Source organism: Rattus rattus, chromosome 16 (genome assembly GCF_011064425.1).
Source record: "Rattus rattus isolate New Zealand chromosome 16, Rrattus_CSIRO_v1, whole genome shotgun sequence".
NCBI lineage: Eukaryota > Metazoa > Chordata > Mammalia > Rodentia > Muridae > Rattus > Rattus rattus.
In genome coordinates, this window is record NC_046169.1 from 3,469,535 (window position 1) to 3,486,087 (window position 16,553).

The 16,553-nt window shown below is 45.0% G+C and overlaps 1 protein-coding gene across 1 annotated transcript in view; it reads right to left on the bottom strand.

Annotated features, from left to right (window-relative positions):
- Fry (FRY microtubule binding protein) overlaps positions 1 to 16,553 on the bottom strand; it is a 237,550-nt gene that overhangs the window by 119,083 nt on the left and 101,914 nt on the right. Inside the window, exons 11-16 of the mRNA XM_032886834.1 lie at positions 15,866 to 15,967; positions 11,112 to 11,215; positions 10,444 to 10,552; positions 8,456 to 8,542; positions 2,174 to 2,345; positions 43 to 175 (exon numbers count right to left, since the gene is read on the bottom strand). Coding sequence (XP_032742725.1) covers positions 43 to 175; positions 2,174 to 2,345; positions 8,456 to 8,542; positions 10,444 to 10,552; positions 11,112 to 11,215; positions 15,866 to 15,967 — 707 coding nt within the window. The remainder of the gene's footprint in view (positions 1 to 42; positions 176 to 2,173; positions 2,346 to 8,455; positions 8,543 to 10,443; positions 10,553 to 11,111; positions 11,216 to 15,865; positions 15,968 to 16,553) is intronic.

Here is a 16,553-nt window from a genome sequence, read left to right on the forward strand (position 1 = left end):
CCCCCTCACCCCCGCTCGCCCCGCCTTCTCGGCCGAACTCACGTGATCATGTCTTCCGGTTCTTTGTTTAGCATCTGGACATTGGTCAGCATCATGCACCGCCCCACTTCTTTATCAAGATGTCTTAAGATGTTGCCTACCGCCTTTCGGACTTGAGAATAATACAAGGACATTCCTGAAAAACATGTGTTAGCCATATTTTTAACTTAATATGTCAAAGAACCTGGTCTGCACCGGATCTACAATAATTCTCCGTCAAGCGGCTTCCTCTGCGTCTGGGATTTCCTTGAGCGCAGAGCTGAGGTTGGTTCCATCTCTGTCTGCCTGGCTCCTAGTGCACCGCACCACACTTTGGAGACGTTCACCAAATTAACATTGGGACTTACTTAATAAGAGCTGTAATACTTTTTGAAATGGTTTAATCGGCTTTTTTATTTTATGTATGTGAGTGCTTTGTGTGCACGCAAATATGGTGCTCCACATGTATGCAATACCTGCAGAGGCCAGATGAGGGCGGGCGCTGTGTCCTATGGACTATATTTACAGAGAGTTGTGAGCTGCCCTTGTGGATGCTGGGAAACCACTCTGGGTTCTCTGCAAGAGCAAACGATGCTCTTGACCACTGAGGCAACTCTCCGGCTCCCTATTCCTAAAATTCCAATGAGAAAGACTTTGCACAAAAGTTAAGTAATTAATTTTGCTTTTGAAATGTCATATTTCCAATTAACAAGAAAACCTACCAGCATTAGCAATTATATGATAAATAATTCTCCTTTGGGGCTAAGAGCTTAATAGTTGTGTACTGTTCTCAGAAATGCATGTGCTGAGTCTTAGTAAAATAAACAACTGACTTCACCCATAAACTTTAAAATGCTGGAAATAAATTGCTCCCATTACATGTGACATAAGTATCCTTATAGTTAGAAGACAGCAACACACCCATACACCATACACACATACTCACTCACACACATACACACACTCACTCACACACATATACACTCATGCACATACCCCCACACACTTATGACACCCACACACACCCTCATAGACATACACACTCACACATACATACTCGTAAACCCACCCACACACACTCATACATACGCACACTCATGCATACACCCCAAACACACACTCATATACACACACATTCACACACTCACTCATATATACACTCACACAATACACTCACACATACATTCACACACACTCACACACATACACACACACTTACATACACACACTCATGCACACACCCACACCCACACTCATTCACATATACACTCACATACATACATTCACACTCACCCATACACACTCACGCACAATCATAAACACACCCCAACACACTCACATACACACTCATGCACACACAGTCACACACACTCACAAACATATTCACACTCACTAACTCACACTCGCTCACACACACACTCTCACACACACTCACAAATCAAACAAGAGTTGATCTGTATCAAACTTTAACAAAATAAGTACCAAGAGTCATTTCTTATACATGAAGTGTCTTGAACTCTCGAGCGTAAGGAGACCGATGTTAAAAGGAAGAGTTCTGCAGGTGTTTCTCTCATATCTTTGGAAGGGAACTGTTTATAATAGTTTCTAAATTTGAGCACTTGAAAGGGAAAAAACAAGTGTAAAAAAAAAAAAAAATCACCTCTTTGGATTCAGGAAGATGTACCCGAGAGAGAAAAATTCTCCCGCAGTGTTTGTGGGACTTGGCATTCTTACCTTACAAATTAGACCAATGTTACTTTAAAAAAAAAAAAAAAGAATAAAGAAGGGAAGGAATTTTCTTTGAAATATCAATTAATGAAAAAAATCATAAATACCAAATTTGCCAAAACACAGACATCGTGGAAACTTACTGTACAGTGTAGATAACCAATAACCAATATTAATGTTTACCTGGACCCAAGATGAAGGCCGCCATCTAAATGGCAACGTATTTACCGGAAGTCCTGATGAGTTTGAAGGGCTCCAAGATTGGAACCCATTGGGAATCAGTCAACAACCGTGCAGGGATGTCTCGCCAGGCACCTGCCGACCTTTTCCCTTTTCCTTTTCTTTTTTATTTATTTTTATTCATTTTATTTGAATTTTTTGAGTGCAGATCACTTACAGTAAGTGATTTTCAGGGGTTCGTACCCACCTATCATTTTGGCTTCCTCTTCAGTTAGTGTCTTACTCAAATACGTTTTCTTCACTCTCAGGGTATTTCCTGAAGGGAGCACGGCTCCGGTCACCGGCATGGGAGGCTCACCGTCCTTTTGTTGTAAGCTATCAGCAATCACCAGGAACGCCCGCAAACCGATGTTCATTCTCTGGAAGAGACGCAAGGAAAGGCCCAGTTATCTAGAAGAATCTGTCAGCATTTATCTCGAGGATAAACAGGCAGGAAGATGCTCACCAAACTCAGGGGGCACGTATCTGGGGTGTGTGTGTGTGTGTGTGTGTGTGTGTGTGTGTGTGTGTGTGTGTAGAAGGGGACACCAAAGAGATCAGTACTCACTCTGTGAGCAGCCGTGACTGAGGTAAACTGAGTTACATAACAGACTCAAGTTCTTCATAAAGAGAAACACCTCAGATTTTAATTCAAAGACTGTGTGAAGCTATTGAGTTCCAAATGTGAACCACACATGAACTATCTATTAGTTATGTATTTTGAGGTAAATAAGTCACTGTGTAGCTCTGGTTGGCTTGGAATTCATTAGGTAAGTCAGGCTGGCCTCAATTCCCCGAGATCAATCTGGCAAATGTTAGATGGAGCTCGGAGTCTCATGGAAGACTTGGGGAAAGGACTGAGGGACCTGAAGAAGACAGGGACTCCACAGGAAGACCAAGAGTCAACTACCGGGACCCTTGAGGTCTCCCAGAAACTGAGCCACCAACCAAAGAGTGAGCACAGGTTGGACCTAGCTCCCTGACACCTCGCTGCACACGGGTAGCAGATGTGCAGCTCGATCTTCATGCAGACCCCAACAACCGGAGCGGGAGCTGGCCCTGAATCTGCTGCCTGACTGTGGATCCTGTTTCCCTAACTGGGCTGCCTTGTCTGGCCTCAGTGGGACTGCGATGACGTCATGTGCTGGGGGGAGGGGGAGATACCCACAGCAGGGCCCTCCTTCTTAGAGGGGGAGGGGAGAATGGGGGAGGATTTGTCTGAAGGGGTTCTGGGAAGAGAGAGGGGCTGATATTGGGATGTAAATAAATAATTTTTTATATTTATTTTATGTGTATGAGTACACTGCTGTAGTCTTCAGACATACCAGAAGAGGGCACCGGATCCCATTACAGATGGTCATGAGCCACCATGTGGTTGCTGGGATTTGAACGCAGGACCTCTAGAAGGGCAGTCAGCGCTCTTAACCGCTGAGCCAATAATTATTTTTAAAAAAGGTGTGCCCCACCACGCTCAGCCAACATTTATTATTGATCTCTGGTTATGAAAGCCAGCAAGTTTGAGCATGAATTTTAAAAACTGGATGTTTATCAAACCCATGAAAACACATGGGCACGTGAGGAGAAATGTCATTCCCAGAGGCATCAGTTAAAGTCCTGTGAGGGCTCAGCCCGGCACTTGCTCTCAGAATCACAGTCTCAGGGAAACTGCATGAAGGTCCTGCTCTCTAGACCCCACCCCAGGGCACCTCTGCCTCCTTCTGACTCGTACATTTCCCCAGGGACCACTGACAGTGACCACCTTTTTCTAGGTTTGCTGGCTGCCTCTGTCTCTTCTTCCACAGGGGCTATTGCTTCTGCTCACTTTAAGAGCGTGTTGTTTATCTTCTGATCATTGATTATAAGAGTTCTTTACCTATTCCAGAAGGAAGTCCTTTGTTAGGGGTTGTCAAGATATTTCCTCCCGTGCTATGACTCTCTATTAAGTATCTTAGCAGCATGCAAGTTTTAAAACATATATTCACCCTATTAACCTCCTGTGCTTTGTGATTTTGTGCTCTAGAAAGTTTTAATGTTATGGTTTTCTGGAAGACATACAGGGCTGGGTTTCTATTTAGGTAGCATGATCCGGTTTGAACCTGCCTCACCCGGAATTCATGATGTTGCAAGGTGGGTATCCTATTGCTCAGCACCAATGAGAGCAAGAATTTCTACGAGAGCAAGAATTTCTACGCGCTGAGTAAATCCCCACTGTTGAAATCAACCAAGCATGGTGTGTGGGTCTATCTCTAGAGTCTTCATCCTCGTGGGACCCTCTTGATGGTCACCCCCTGCCTCCACACTGATTTGGTGACTGTATGATTTTATAGTCCAACTTTATTCTCTCGAAGCTATGTTGGCTATTTTAGTACCTTGATGCTCCATATAAAACCTTAAAACCGGGGTTGGGGATTTAACCCAGTGGTAAAGCCCTTCCCTAAAGCTCCAGACCAAAAAAAAAAAAAAAAAAACCCAAAAAGAAAAGAAAACCTTAAAACCAGCTCATTTGATTCTAGCTTAAAAGAAGCTATGGGGACTCTGTCTGATTATTAGTAAGATGGTAACACATGGGCTGGGGATATGGCTCAGCGGTTAAGAGCACTGACTGCTCTCCCAGAGGTCCTGAGTTCAATTCCTAGCACCCACATGGTGGCTCGCAGCCATCTGTAATGGGATCTGATGCCCTCTGCTGGCCTGTAGGTGCACATGTGGATGGCGCACTCACACATTAAACAGGTAAGTAAACCTTTTTAAAAAGATGGTAACATTTAAGTTAGTTTGGGGACAATAGAACTCAACAATAGCAAATCTTCTGATTTGCTATAAATAGTGTAAATTTCTGCTTATTTGGGTTTTATCTTCTTTCAGTATTTTTTAAATTTTTTGCAATAAAAAGTAGTGTGCATATTTTGTTTTATTGCCAGGTATTTTGCTTTTCATCAACACTGTAAATTGCTTAATTTGATTATGCACCATTAGATTATACAAATGTACTTTTTTTTTTGTATCTTGCAAACTCCCTAAAGTCATAAAGCAACTCTAAATTAGTTGGTATTTTTTCCTTTTTTTTTTTTTTTTAATAGTGATATCTTTATTTGTGCTAACGTTTTCTTCCTTGTTACAGGATCTCACATTGCTGAGGACGGCCTTGAACTCCCTGTGAAATCAAGGATGACTGAGAACTCCTGATCCTCCTGCATCCGTCTCTCAAATGCTGGGGGATTGTAGGCGTGTCCCACCAAGCACGGCTTTTTCGCAGTTTTCTACAATATTTGCCTGTGGATTAAAACACCCTTATGTTTTCATTTCGAATCTATCAGCATGCAGTGTTTGTCCTTTCTTGCCTCCAGCATTGAGTAGGACCTCTAATTGCACGTTCTTTTAGACCAGGGCAAAAGAGAGAAGTCATCTCACAGATTTGTCACACTCGTGACGACGGACAGACGTATGTAGTTTGTATTCCAGGCCCAAACCCAGTAAGACAATTATCTAGAAACTACTCAACAGTTGAGTTTATGCTCAACACATTTAGGTCTCTGAGCCTTGTTACACAAACTATTCCAAAATACTTTTTAAGAACTGTTAACGCCAGGGATGGCGGCATGAGCCTACAGTTTCGGCACTTTGGAGGCTGGGACAGGTCGTGCTCAGCAATACAAGTTCAAGACCAGTGTGAGACCCTATGGACTCACACAATAAATAGATAAGCAAGCCCCAATAGGCCAGTCTCATTTTGTTCTCTAAGAAACTGTACCCCATAGCAGCATTTTTTAATCACTGTTAGTAAGCACTAACTTCTGTTCACTGACCACTGAACGCCTGTGTCTGAATGGGATCTGTATAGGGAAGTAAGAAACCTAAAGTAAAATCCTGAGTGATCGTGTGTGTGTGTGTGTGTGTGCATGTGTGTGTGCATGTGCGTGTGCGTGTGCATGTGCGTGTGTGTACCTGTGCTGGCTATCACAAAGACCCCAGAGCCTCAGACCCATGGAGGAATGCAAAGCCTTCCCCCCTGGAGTAAAGACTTCCTCACTGACAGTGTGCACAGAACACATCTACTATAGTTTTCTCCCCACTGACTGTTCATGGCCTGAAGACTGCTCCCCTACAGAGGCTGCTCCTACTGAGAGCTAAAGCTCTCCTCTTGATCCGACTGGCACCTTGTTTATCTGTAAGTACTAACCCTGTGTCCTTTGTCCGGCTGTATGCTATGACCCTGCCTCGATCGCTGTTCAACTCTACAATAAGCATGCCGATCTTCCAGAATGCTGTGACTTCTTTAGTCAAGAGCCCAGACCACCCAGATCCCAGGTTTCTGTCCTGGATTCCTCTGTCTGTCTTCTCTTCACTAGCTCTCTGCCCCAGTTAGGTTTCCCGGGAGCCATGCTGGATGTGGGTAATAGGATGGCTTAGGACTGTCAGCTACGAAGAGGCAAATGCTTCTATTCCCCTACAAGAGGAAGAGACACGGAAGGGAGCTGGCAAACTGACTCAGTGGGCAAAGGCGCCCACTGACAGACCTGGCGGTTTAAGTTTGAGTTTCGTGACCCATGTGGTAGAAGGAGAGAGAAATGACTCAAGTTGTCCTTTGACCTCCACACTCATACCATGACACAAGCATGTGCACGCACACATACACGCTTGTGTCATGGTATCAATCACAATAGGTGAAATTAATAAAGATAGAGACATAGAAGACTCAAATCTTTTTTCTTACTGGATTCTCCCTTTAAGCCACAATTCCAGCTGCCCTCCACAGACGGGTCAGCCAGCAAGCCACTGAGTAGACGAAGACTTTACAGACAGAGCCACTGACCAATGTTACAGATGGTGGTGACCGTGAGTGGTCTCCTGTTTAGGTCATGGTCTTGCCTTGGAGGCTGGCCTGGGCTTGGATTCACCATCCTTCTGCCTCAGGCTCTAAAGGACAGAGATGACAGGTGAGTGTTACCACACCCACCATGGAAGCAGCGTAGTGATGCTTGATTTAGACAAGTGTGCTGGCTAGTTCTAGGTCAACGTAACACAAGGCAAAGGGGATGGAGAAGAAGGAGCATCAATTGAGAAAATACCTTCAAAAGATAGGTCTGTAGGCATTTTTTAAATCAGTGATTGATGTGGGAGGGTCCAGCCTGTCATAGGTGGGGTCACCCTGGGTTGTTGGTCCTGGGTTCTATAGGAAAGCAGGGTGAGCAGGCCATGAGGAGCAAGCCAGTACGAAGCGTCCGTCTATGGCTTCTGCATAAGCTCCTGTCTCCAGGTTCTGCCCAGTTTGATCTCCTGTTCTGATTTCCCTCATCAATAGATTGTGATGTGGATATGTACGCCAAATAAACCCTTCCCTCCCCAACTTGCTTTTAGTCATGGCATTCCATCATAGCAATAGTAACTCTGACCAGGACAACATTAATTCGGAGCATTGCTGAGTAACCCAGTAATTCTGAGAATTATTAAAAATAGCAGATTTATAACCACTGAGAAATGAAAGAGATGTTGAGAATGTCGCCGGCAAGAGACGTTTGTCACTATCCAGCTCAGGGCCTCCATCTGGCCCTGGATTTGACCTCCTCCTGACCTGCCGACTGGTACAGCAGCCTCTCCAGAGGCCTGTGAGGTCCCCGGCCACCAGACAATGCAGGGGATGGCGGGAAGAGACAGGGGAGGTGGGGTGGGTTGGGGCAGCTAACAAGCTATACTGGGCCTCTTCCCTTCAGATCCATTTCCTCAGTGATGGAATGAGAGAGGCAGGATATTACAGATGACAGAGATACGTGTTCAAATAAACTCTCGGGCACGGGATTTCTCTCATCACCCTTGTTTCACTTTCTTCCTCCCCAGCCTTCGTCCCCTTTCCGTCTGCAGCGCTTCAGTCCCAGACCCACTCTTCTGTGAAGGGATCTAGGAAAGTACGTGGTCTATTTTAAAGTGGAATCGCTGAGGGTCAGAAGTAAATGTCACACACCCAGGGAAAGCAGCAGAGCCTGAGACAAGTGGCAGAGCTGGCTTCTGGGCTTTTGGCCCAGAGTTCTTTCAATCATTGTACAGAGTACGGGCTACGGAGGGGCAGCCGGGCTGGCAGGGTTCTATCAGCTGATGGTGATTTTTTTAACGTGGGAGACTGGATTGCCGCTCATACACACAGCTAAGCCTTCCACACCAGTGCAGGAGGCTGGGATGTGGTCACGGCACCTTGTTTCCCGTTTCTCTGATCCCGTTGTGTTGTAGCAATCACACCACTACCCCATTTACTCATCTGTTTCACCACAGTCTTTGAATGGAGAATGATTCCCTTTTAAAAGAAGACAGGACCGCAGCACGTGGGTACTGGGTTGTCCTCAGTCACCTCAAGTTTCACTTCTGAAAAAAAACCTGGCGCTCAAATCTGGACACGAGCAGAAACAAACAGAAGACTCCTCAGAGGCGTCTCCCTGCCCCACCCCCAGTCATGGGCTCTGTGAACAAGTGCTCTGTTCTCATGGAGAGTCGTTCATACCTCTGGGTTGAGACTGAAAGCTTTCGCCGGTTTTCCCACACAAAGAAAGTCAAAAATAATTTCCTTCATTGCAAAGTCCAGACGTTCCTGGCAGGGGTGGGAGGGGTTGAGGTTGGGGGAGGGGAGAAAAGAATAAAATAAAAACACAGAACTCCAAGAACAACACAAAATGCACGTTTTCACCATATGCAGAAAATAGGTGGCTCCAGGAAGGGCTACTGCCTAGTGTTATGGATCATGGAGAGCCCCTGATGGAAGAACTGTCCAGGGAGCCACCATGACGGAGTGACACACAGAATCAGCTTGGTGTGCACGGTGAGGCTGGAGGTACAGAAGCAAATCCAAGACCACAGTCCAGCTGGGCATCTGAACCCCACACAGCCTAGGTTCTCCCAGCTGGTAGGATAAATAGCGATAGCTTTTTGAAACTCAGCTGGGAAGTTTATTTTTAATGGTATCACTACAAAACGACTGTTTTCTTCTATCCTTTAACACTGAAAACACCCTCTGGCTTCCTTATAGAAATCAAACCCAAGTGGGAAGAAGAACACTTAAGACACAGCATTTAAGGTGGAATCTGGTCAGGTAACACGCGTTAGTGACTGCTAATAAATGACATGTTCCAGAATAGTCAAAGCACATACACTACACTCATGAAACACATATGAAATGTTCCACCCGCAGGCTGAGGAGTGCACCTTCTCCCAGGATACAAATTAAAGAGTTCTCTCACCGGCCACAATGGAGAGAGATGCTACTTTCCAAATACTCTCGGCTCTGAAACGTCTATCTTCACACCAGTATCAACTGCACTTCAGTAGCGTTTGCACACCTATGATTTCCTCTCAGCCGTGTAACAGTCTGAGGCATAAGGGGCAAACATTTCTACCCTCGCTTTACCGGTAAAGAAAGCGAGACTGAAGTTACTGTTCAGTTCGAGGTGGAGGGTTTGGTTTGTGACAGAAGCCAGGCAAGTGCAGGAGACTCCCGGTGCCCCCCGTAAACCACAGAGGTCAAAGGGGGCGGCAGTAAAAAATGCACTCATCAAGTATTTTAAAAAGAAAAAAGTAGCTCGGTATGGTGGTGTGTGCCTCTAAGCCCAGCATGGGGGAGACAGAGATCGGTGAACCTCTGTGAGTTTGAAGTCAGCCTGGGGTTCAGAGCTAGTTATGGGCCAGCCGGGGTTAAATAATGAGACATTGTTTCAAAAATAAATAAGCAAATAAGTAAACACACACACAAGCAAAAATAAAACATTAGATTTGGGGAGCACTTCAGTAGTAGAGGATACGCCTGCCATGAACGGGGTCTTGGGCTGAGTCCACCAATCTCTCCCCCCAAGTAAATGGTCTTAATAAAAATGAATTATATTTAAATAATGAATTACAGTCATACCGGCTTTAATATGACTGGAATCCACTCAAAAGTAAATGAATTCATGTGTAAAATGCTTAGAATAGTTTTGAGCAAACGATCAAAGTGGGTAAATGCAGATTTCCTCATGAAATTATTTTCTCCCCGTAGAGAAACATTAGAGTGTTACTATTCACTCTTCAATGGCACCATATCATCTTTTTTAAAAATTCGATTAAATTTCTGCCAAACATCAGAGCGCCTGACTCCTCTTTACTTGTCGAATACCTAGCAGATATCTGGAGAAAGTGGAGAGGGAGACAGACGAAAGGGTCTCTGTCACAAAAGGTTTCCTGTCCTGTTACCGTTGGGACTGACCCAGGCAGGACCTTTCTCTGTGCTATCGCGGTGTTACTGCTGGGCTGTGTGGCCTTGGAGGAATCATTAAACTCCACTTGACTTATTTCCTAGAGGCCAAAGGCATTTAACTTATTCACCGACCGTTTTGAAGCAAAAGAATAAGTTGTGTGGGGAAGCAATCCCTTTCCAAGAGGTCTGGACGTCCGAGGGATCATTGTGACCTTTTTACAGGACGACTGTGCCTGAAGGGGCCTCTGCAGAAATCTGAGCGTTACCTGGGCGATGAACTGGATAATCTTCACGAAGATGTTCAGAGGCATATCCCTGGGCACCACGCCGCGGGACCCTTTGGGGAAAAGCGTGGTGGTGATGGTTATGAGTCGGCTGGAAGATAAGGGCGGGCGAAAAAGAGAAAACAAGCGAGATTGGCTGAGATCTAGTTGTCAGGGAGATGACGCACATTTCATCTTAGTATCAGAGGACAACAACACAAAACAAAACAAAACAAAAACCACCTCAGCCCTTTCCATTGGCACAATTGCTCTAGGAAGAGTTTTTTTTGTTTGTTTGTTCTTATTTTGTTTTGTTTTTCCCCTTTTGGAAAACCCAGGGCAGATGGAAAATAATAAACAGCCATTTCCTTCCTCAAAGTGTGGCGTGCCGCAAGGAAGCGGACCCTATGGAGACCCTGTTCTGATGGAGGCTGATGCTTCAGCTTAGCGAAGACCGCTAAGGCCCTGCTGAAGTTCTGAGGCCTCAGGTCTCCCGACCTATGGCTCTGAGAGGTTTTGGAAAGGCCAGGTTAGGCAGCAACAAAGGAGAACACCCGGTGTGGGTGCGACCTGGTGGCTGAGCAAGTCTGACTCCAGCGCCAGGCTCGCCCTGCTCGCCCTACCCCGTGCTCGCACCCATCCCACCCCGCGCTCGAGCCGCCGGTGCTTACCTCTGAGTGGCCGTGTTGCTTTCACATTTGATTCGAATCATGTAAACCCACAGTAATCTGTAGAGAGACTCCAAGGCGACGCGAGCCATCTTGGGGTCTTTATTCTGGAACAGAATGCAAACTGTAAGATTACTAGTCGAATGCCCACGTGTCCCATGCAGGAGCGCCTTCCCTAAGCGTGGGGAAGGCAGACTGGCCTGGGGGCAGGCACATATGAGGTATTTGTTACCATCTGGGTCACCTGGACCATGTGCCTCCCAGTGTTCGCTGGATAAATACCCATGGTTATGACCATGATAGTGAGACAGGGGAATGCCCTGGGAAGTCCTTGCTCTGTCTTTTGTCAAAACGGAAACTCAAGAGATGCCAGGTAACTGGTATAATTGCATAGCACTTACAGAAGAATCGGATGGTCTACCTAGACAGAGAAAATAGCTCCTGTCTATTTTTTTCTTTTTAAGACTTTTTTTTTTTTTAATTTAATGTATGAGAATCGGCAAGTACACCTGTGTGCCAGAAGAGGGCACCAGATCCCGTTACAGATGGTTGTGAGCCACCATGTGGTTACTGGGAATTGAACTCAGGACCTTTGGTAACCACTGAGCCATCTCTCCAGCCCTAGCTCCTGTTTCTTAAGGTTGGGTGGGAGAGTATTCATATCTTTGTTTTCTGCCAGTTTGTTTTATTTTTAATATTAATAAGTTAGACTATACACTATCCTGATGTATAAGTACAACAAACAGTAACATATTTAATTGACATTAATATGATAATATTAATTATTGCATATTATCATCATTATGCATTTGTATCTGCTCCAAGCTCATCTTACTCGTTCATTCATTCATTGTTCTACTTGTCCACCCAATTGTGAATGGTGTGTTAATTTAATTAGTAAAGTCATAATATATTTTAATATCTGGTACATCTACTTTCTGTGGTATATGGCTTTCTAAGCAGTCCCACCGTCAGACCCAGCCATACACATATTACATTTATCTATACATTTACGTCTGTACATTTGCGCAGACCCCACACCCTGGTTGACTTAGGTTGTAGGGCTGGACCTGGTCACATCACACAGAAACTCGCACATCAGTGGTCCCTGCAGCATCCAGCAAAGGGAGAGGGATAAGGAAAACGTGAGATGCAAACACGATTTCTTCTCAGCCACAAAGAGGAGTGGAGTCGACTGTAGGCAAGCAGGTGAGATTGGAGAGAATCAAATTGAGTGGACTAAGCCAGTCCCAGAAAGACAAATGTTACATGTTCACTCATTTTTTAATGTTAAGGTTTATTTATAAGCATCTGGGGAATAGAGATGGAGGTGGGGGGGGGACTACGGAGGAGATCTCCTCAGGAGGGCCTGGTCCCTTCTCAAACGGAATGGTATAACAGGGAATATAAACCCCTGAAGCTATTTCAGGTAAAGTTTACATTTGAAGCTAAGTTTTCTTCAGGCATTGTCTCCCTATTGAATGTATAAGATGGGGGTTAGAATGTGTCTATGTATTCACGATGTTGGGAACTGGCCCATGTAATTCATACTGGGCTCAATTTAAACATAAACGATATGACTTTATTCTGCTTGAAACGGATCAAGCAAATTTTGAATATCGTTTTCCCTTGGGGCATTGGCTTCTAGTGGTTTACCCTCCATATAGATAACCTAGCATTTACTTATGGATTTAGAACCAGGGTCTTCTTATGTATCCCAGGCTGGCTTGAAAAAAAAAGAAAAAAATATATATCCTAGACTGGGATACAGAACAAGACCCTGTTAATACATTTATAAATGAAAGAGGTTGAGATGGGAGGTGGGAGGCAAGGAGGCTGGAAAATGGCAATTCTCCTGCCTCAGTCTCTCCGATGCTGAGATCACGGGTGCCTGTTATCATACCTGGATTTCATTACATTTATTTATTTTACAGATCCATACATTAAATGTGTATGTGTGCACATGGGTGCAGGTGCTCATGCAGGCCAGATGAGGGCGTCAGATCCCTGAGTTGGAGTTATGCGTGGTTATGGGCTACTCCTTGAGTCATCTCACCAGCCCACTCCTTGCCCTTATCTTGGCTATCAAGTAACTCTTCCATGTTTCCTGGGGTACGAGGCTTCTACAAAAAGCTCTTCACAGATGAAGTCAGTCTGTCTGTGCTCACATTTGACATAGGGCTCTTCCCTGTGCACAGAGGGTGTGGTGCAAACCCTGGAGACCGGAACTGGAGTTTGGAACGTGTTCCAGTCTGCATAGCATCGATCCCAAGGCTCATCCTGACCTTACAGCTTCTAGGTTTAGAACCTTCTAACGGGTGGAATGCCTGTGTAGGAAGCATTGTCAGAGCCTACGCCTGTGTCCTTCCTGGGGTTTATAACCCTTTACTTGGCTGTTCTGCCAAGCTTTGACAGGAGCACTAAAGAATATTCTAATTTTGAAATCATTAATTTTCAGAGTAAGATGCCCCGCTCTGTTTCAAAAACAACTTGGGCCAACCCCAAAATGGCTCTTTTGGTCACGGCAATAAATGAACATACAAAATATTTTGATGTTTAACCTCAGAGGCATTCAATATGTCCAGAAAGCTGTGTGGTAAGCATTTTAATCATTAAACATAAATTCTATCCTACTTGCTTTCTGTCACTGCAACGAAGCATGGACCAAAAGTGACGTGGGGAAGGAAAAGGCTTGGGGCCTATAACTTACAGGTCGCCATCCGGTCAAGGAAGGAACCGGAGGCAGGGAGTGAGGCAGAGTCCGTGGAGGGGTGCTGAGTACTGGTTTGTGCCTCATGGCTTGCTCCACGTGCTTTCTGACATCTTTGGTTGTGAGCCTAACCTTTAATGGCTGAGCCATTTCTCAGCCCTCAGCCTACTTTCTTATGGAACTTAGGACCATCGGCCTAGAGGAGGCACTGCCCACTGTGGGTTGGCCCTCCCATGCCTCCCCAATCAATCACTGATCAAGAAGATCCCACAGATTTGTCCGTAGGACGACCTGAGGAAGTCAAGTCCTCATCTGATGTTCCCTCTTCCTACATGACTCTAATCTGGGTGATGACAAAAACTCTCCTGTTAGTTTTGAAGAAAATGGCCACTTTATATATCTTAAAAGATACATTGTGAATATTAGAGCTAGTAACTGCAAAGTGGCTCAAATAGGGAAAGTGGTACTGGGAGGCTTTTAGCTGGTGCGTCTGATTGCTAAGTCCTCAGATGAATGGCCAGGAGTGGGCACTGTGTAACCACTGATTACCCCAAAAGGCATTTCAGTTTGCACGTGCCCAAAAGTCTCATTCTCTACCGCCAACTTGAAGGAAACAAAGGATTGCAATCTTGGATTTCATAATCAACTCACAGAGCCAGGACATAGTCAGCGCTGAAAGCAGGCCCATGGAGATTATTACATAATTACAGTAAATAACAAAGTAACATGATTAATCTTAATTACTTCTCCAAAGTAAAATGTCTTGGAAGGAAAAACACACACACACAACAAGGCAACAGGTATAAGTGTGCAAAAATTTTTAGTTATCATTATTATTTTTAATGAAAGTTGCAAACTGAACCACAGCCTTGGACACAGGTGAGGCTGTGAAGAATTCTTTTTATTTGCATGTTTTTGCTTTTTTTTAAAAATGATTTATAAAGATTCACTTATTTCAGTTCATGTGCCTGCATGTGTATCTATGCACTACCCATGTGTCCACAGAGACCAGAAGTGGGCATTAGGTCTCCTACAGCTGGAGTTGCCACAACCAGGATAGACAGCTACGAGTTACCATGGAGATGCTGGAAGCTGAACCTGGATCCTAGCAAGAACAGCTAGGAGCTCCATGGACTCTTGCTTATCTACTGAGCCATCTTTCCAACCTCTGGTTTTCCTTCTTGAAAAAAAAAAAATTGGTCTTGCTCTATATAGTTCAGTCTAGCGATCCCTCTGCCTCAGCTTCTCCAGAGGGCTTGGATTACTGGCATGCATCACTCCACCCAGGAGAATCTGCTCTTGTGGTACAGGGGGCTCTCTCTTAGCTGCCTTGTGTCAGCTGATCACGAAAAGTAAAAGAATGTTTCTATTTGATTCAAAGTCGATCTCAAAGCCAATTATTATAACTGTATTCACTATAGCTCCTTGGTCCCAGGGGCTGTGACTTTATGCATCCTATCTCCCACCACCTGTGCTTGCCGCCTGAAGAGCAGTAAGTGTTTAGGACATGGACCACAGACAAGAATGGGAGGAAGCAATGCCCTCTACCAGAGCAATCCTTCCACAGAACAGAGCCTTTGATCCCGGAATATCTACCTCAACCAAAAGGGGCAGCGGTGTCCCAGGGAATCTGAGATAATTTTACATGTCCGGATCAGCTAAGTATAACGATCGATTCCTATCACTCAGATACATGGGACAGCAATTATGTCCCGAGATACATATGTATGGTGGTTTTGATTCTGTCTTCAGAGTGACTCTTACTAGAGCAGATGCATTTGCCCCCATTCGGCAGAGATATCTTTCACTTTTAGGCAGATGAATATGTTCCCTTCAGAGTTTCATTGTAACAGGGTATGGTGGCTCATACCTGTAATGCCAGCACTCCCAGAGACTGAGGGAGAAGGACTGTGAGTTTGAGGTCAGCCTGGGCAACTTAGTGAGTCCTTGCTTGCTTCAAATAAACAAATATCTATTTTTTTTCAAAAATTGAATTTTTTTCTTTTCACAAAAGGTGTCTGCTGTGGCCAAGTTGACAAACACTGACCTTAAGGTTGGACAGGCAGTTATTGAGGAAAACGTGCCATCTGTTGAGGAACAGCTGCTTCTGACTGACACAGAGGAGGCAGGTCACCAGGGGGTATAAGGCCTGAGAAGAAAGGGGTGGAGGTCACAGGGTGACTGACGGTTCAACAGACCAGGAAACACATGCTCTCTGCACCCAAACCTTCAGCACATCCTCTGCGACCCTGCGGCCCCAAACAAATGCAACGTGTGCTATAAAAGAAAGGGCTTCCTGATGGTGACTGGATAGAATCATCTAGAACTCCGGCTAGTCATCTACGTGCAGCAGGATGTCTGTTTCACGTCCAATAACACAGAGAGCTGATTCACTAACTTAGTTTTCGCTTACAGACTCTTAAACGCAAACTTAGAATTTCAGATTATGCTCTCAGCCACCACAGAAATAAAACAACTATCGTGCTGGTTCTTTCAGTCTATTTGACACAAACAAGAGTCACCCTGGAAGAGGAGACTAACTGAGGAACCGCCTCCAGCAGACTGGCCTGTGGCTGTGTTTACAGGACACCATCTTGCTCATTAGTTAATGCAGGAGGACACAGTCCACCGTGGGCGGTGCCATCCCTAGACAGATGGGTCCTGGGCTATGTAAAATAAAGTAGCTGACCAAGCAAGCTCTGGGGAGCAGGCTAGTAAGCAGCATTCCCCCATGC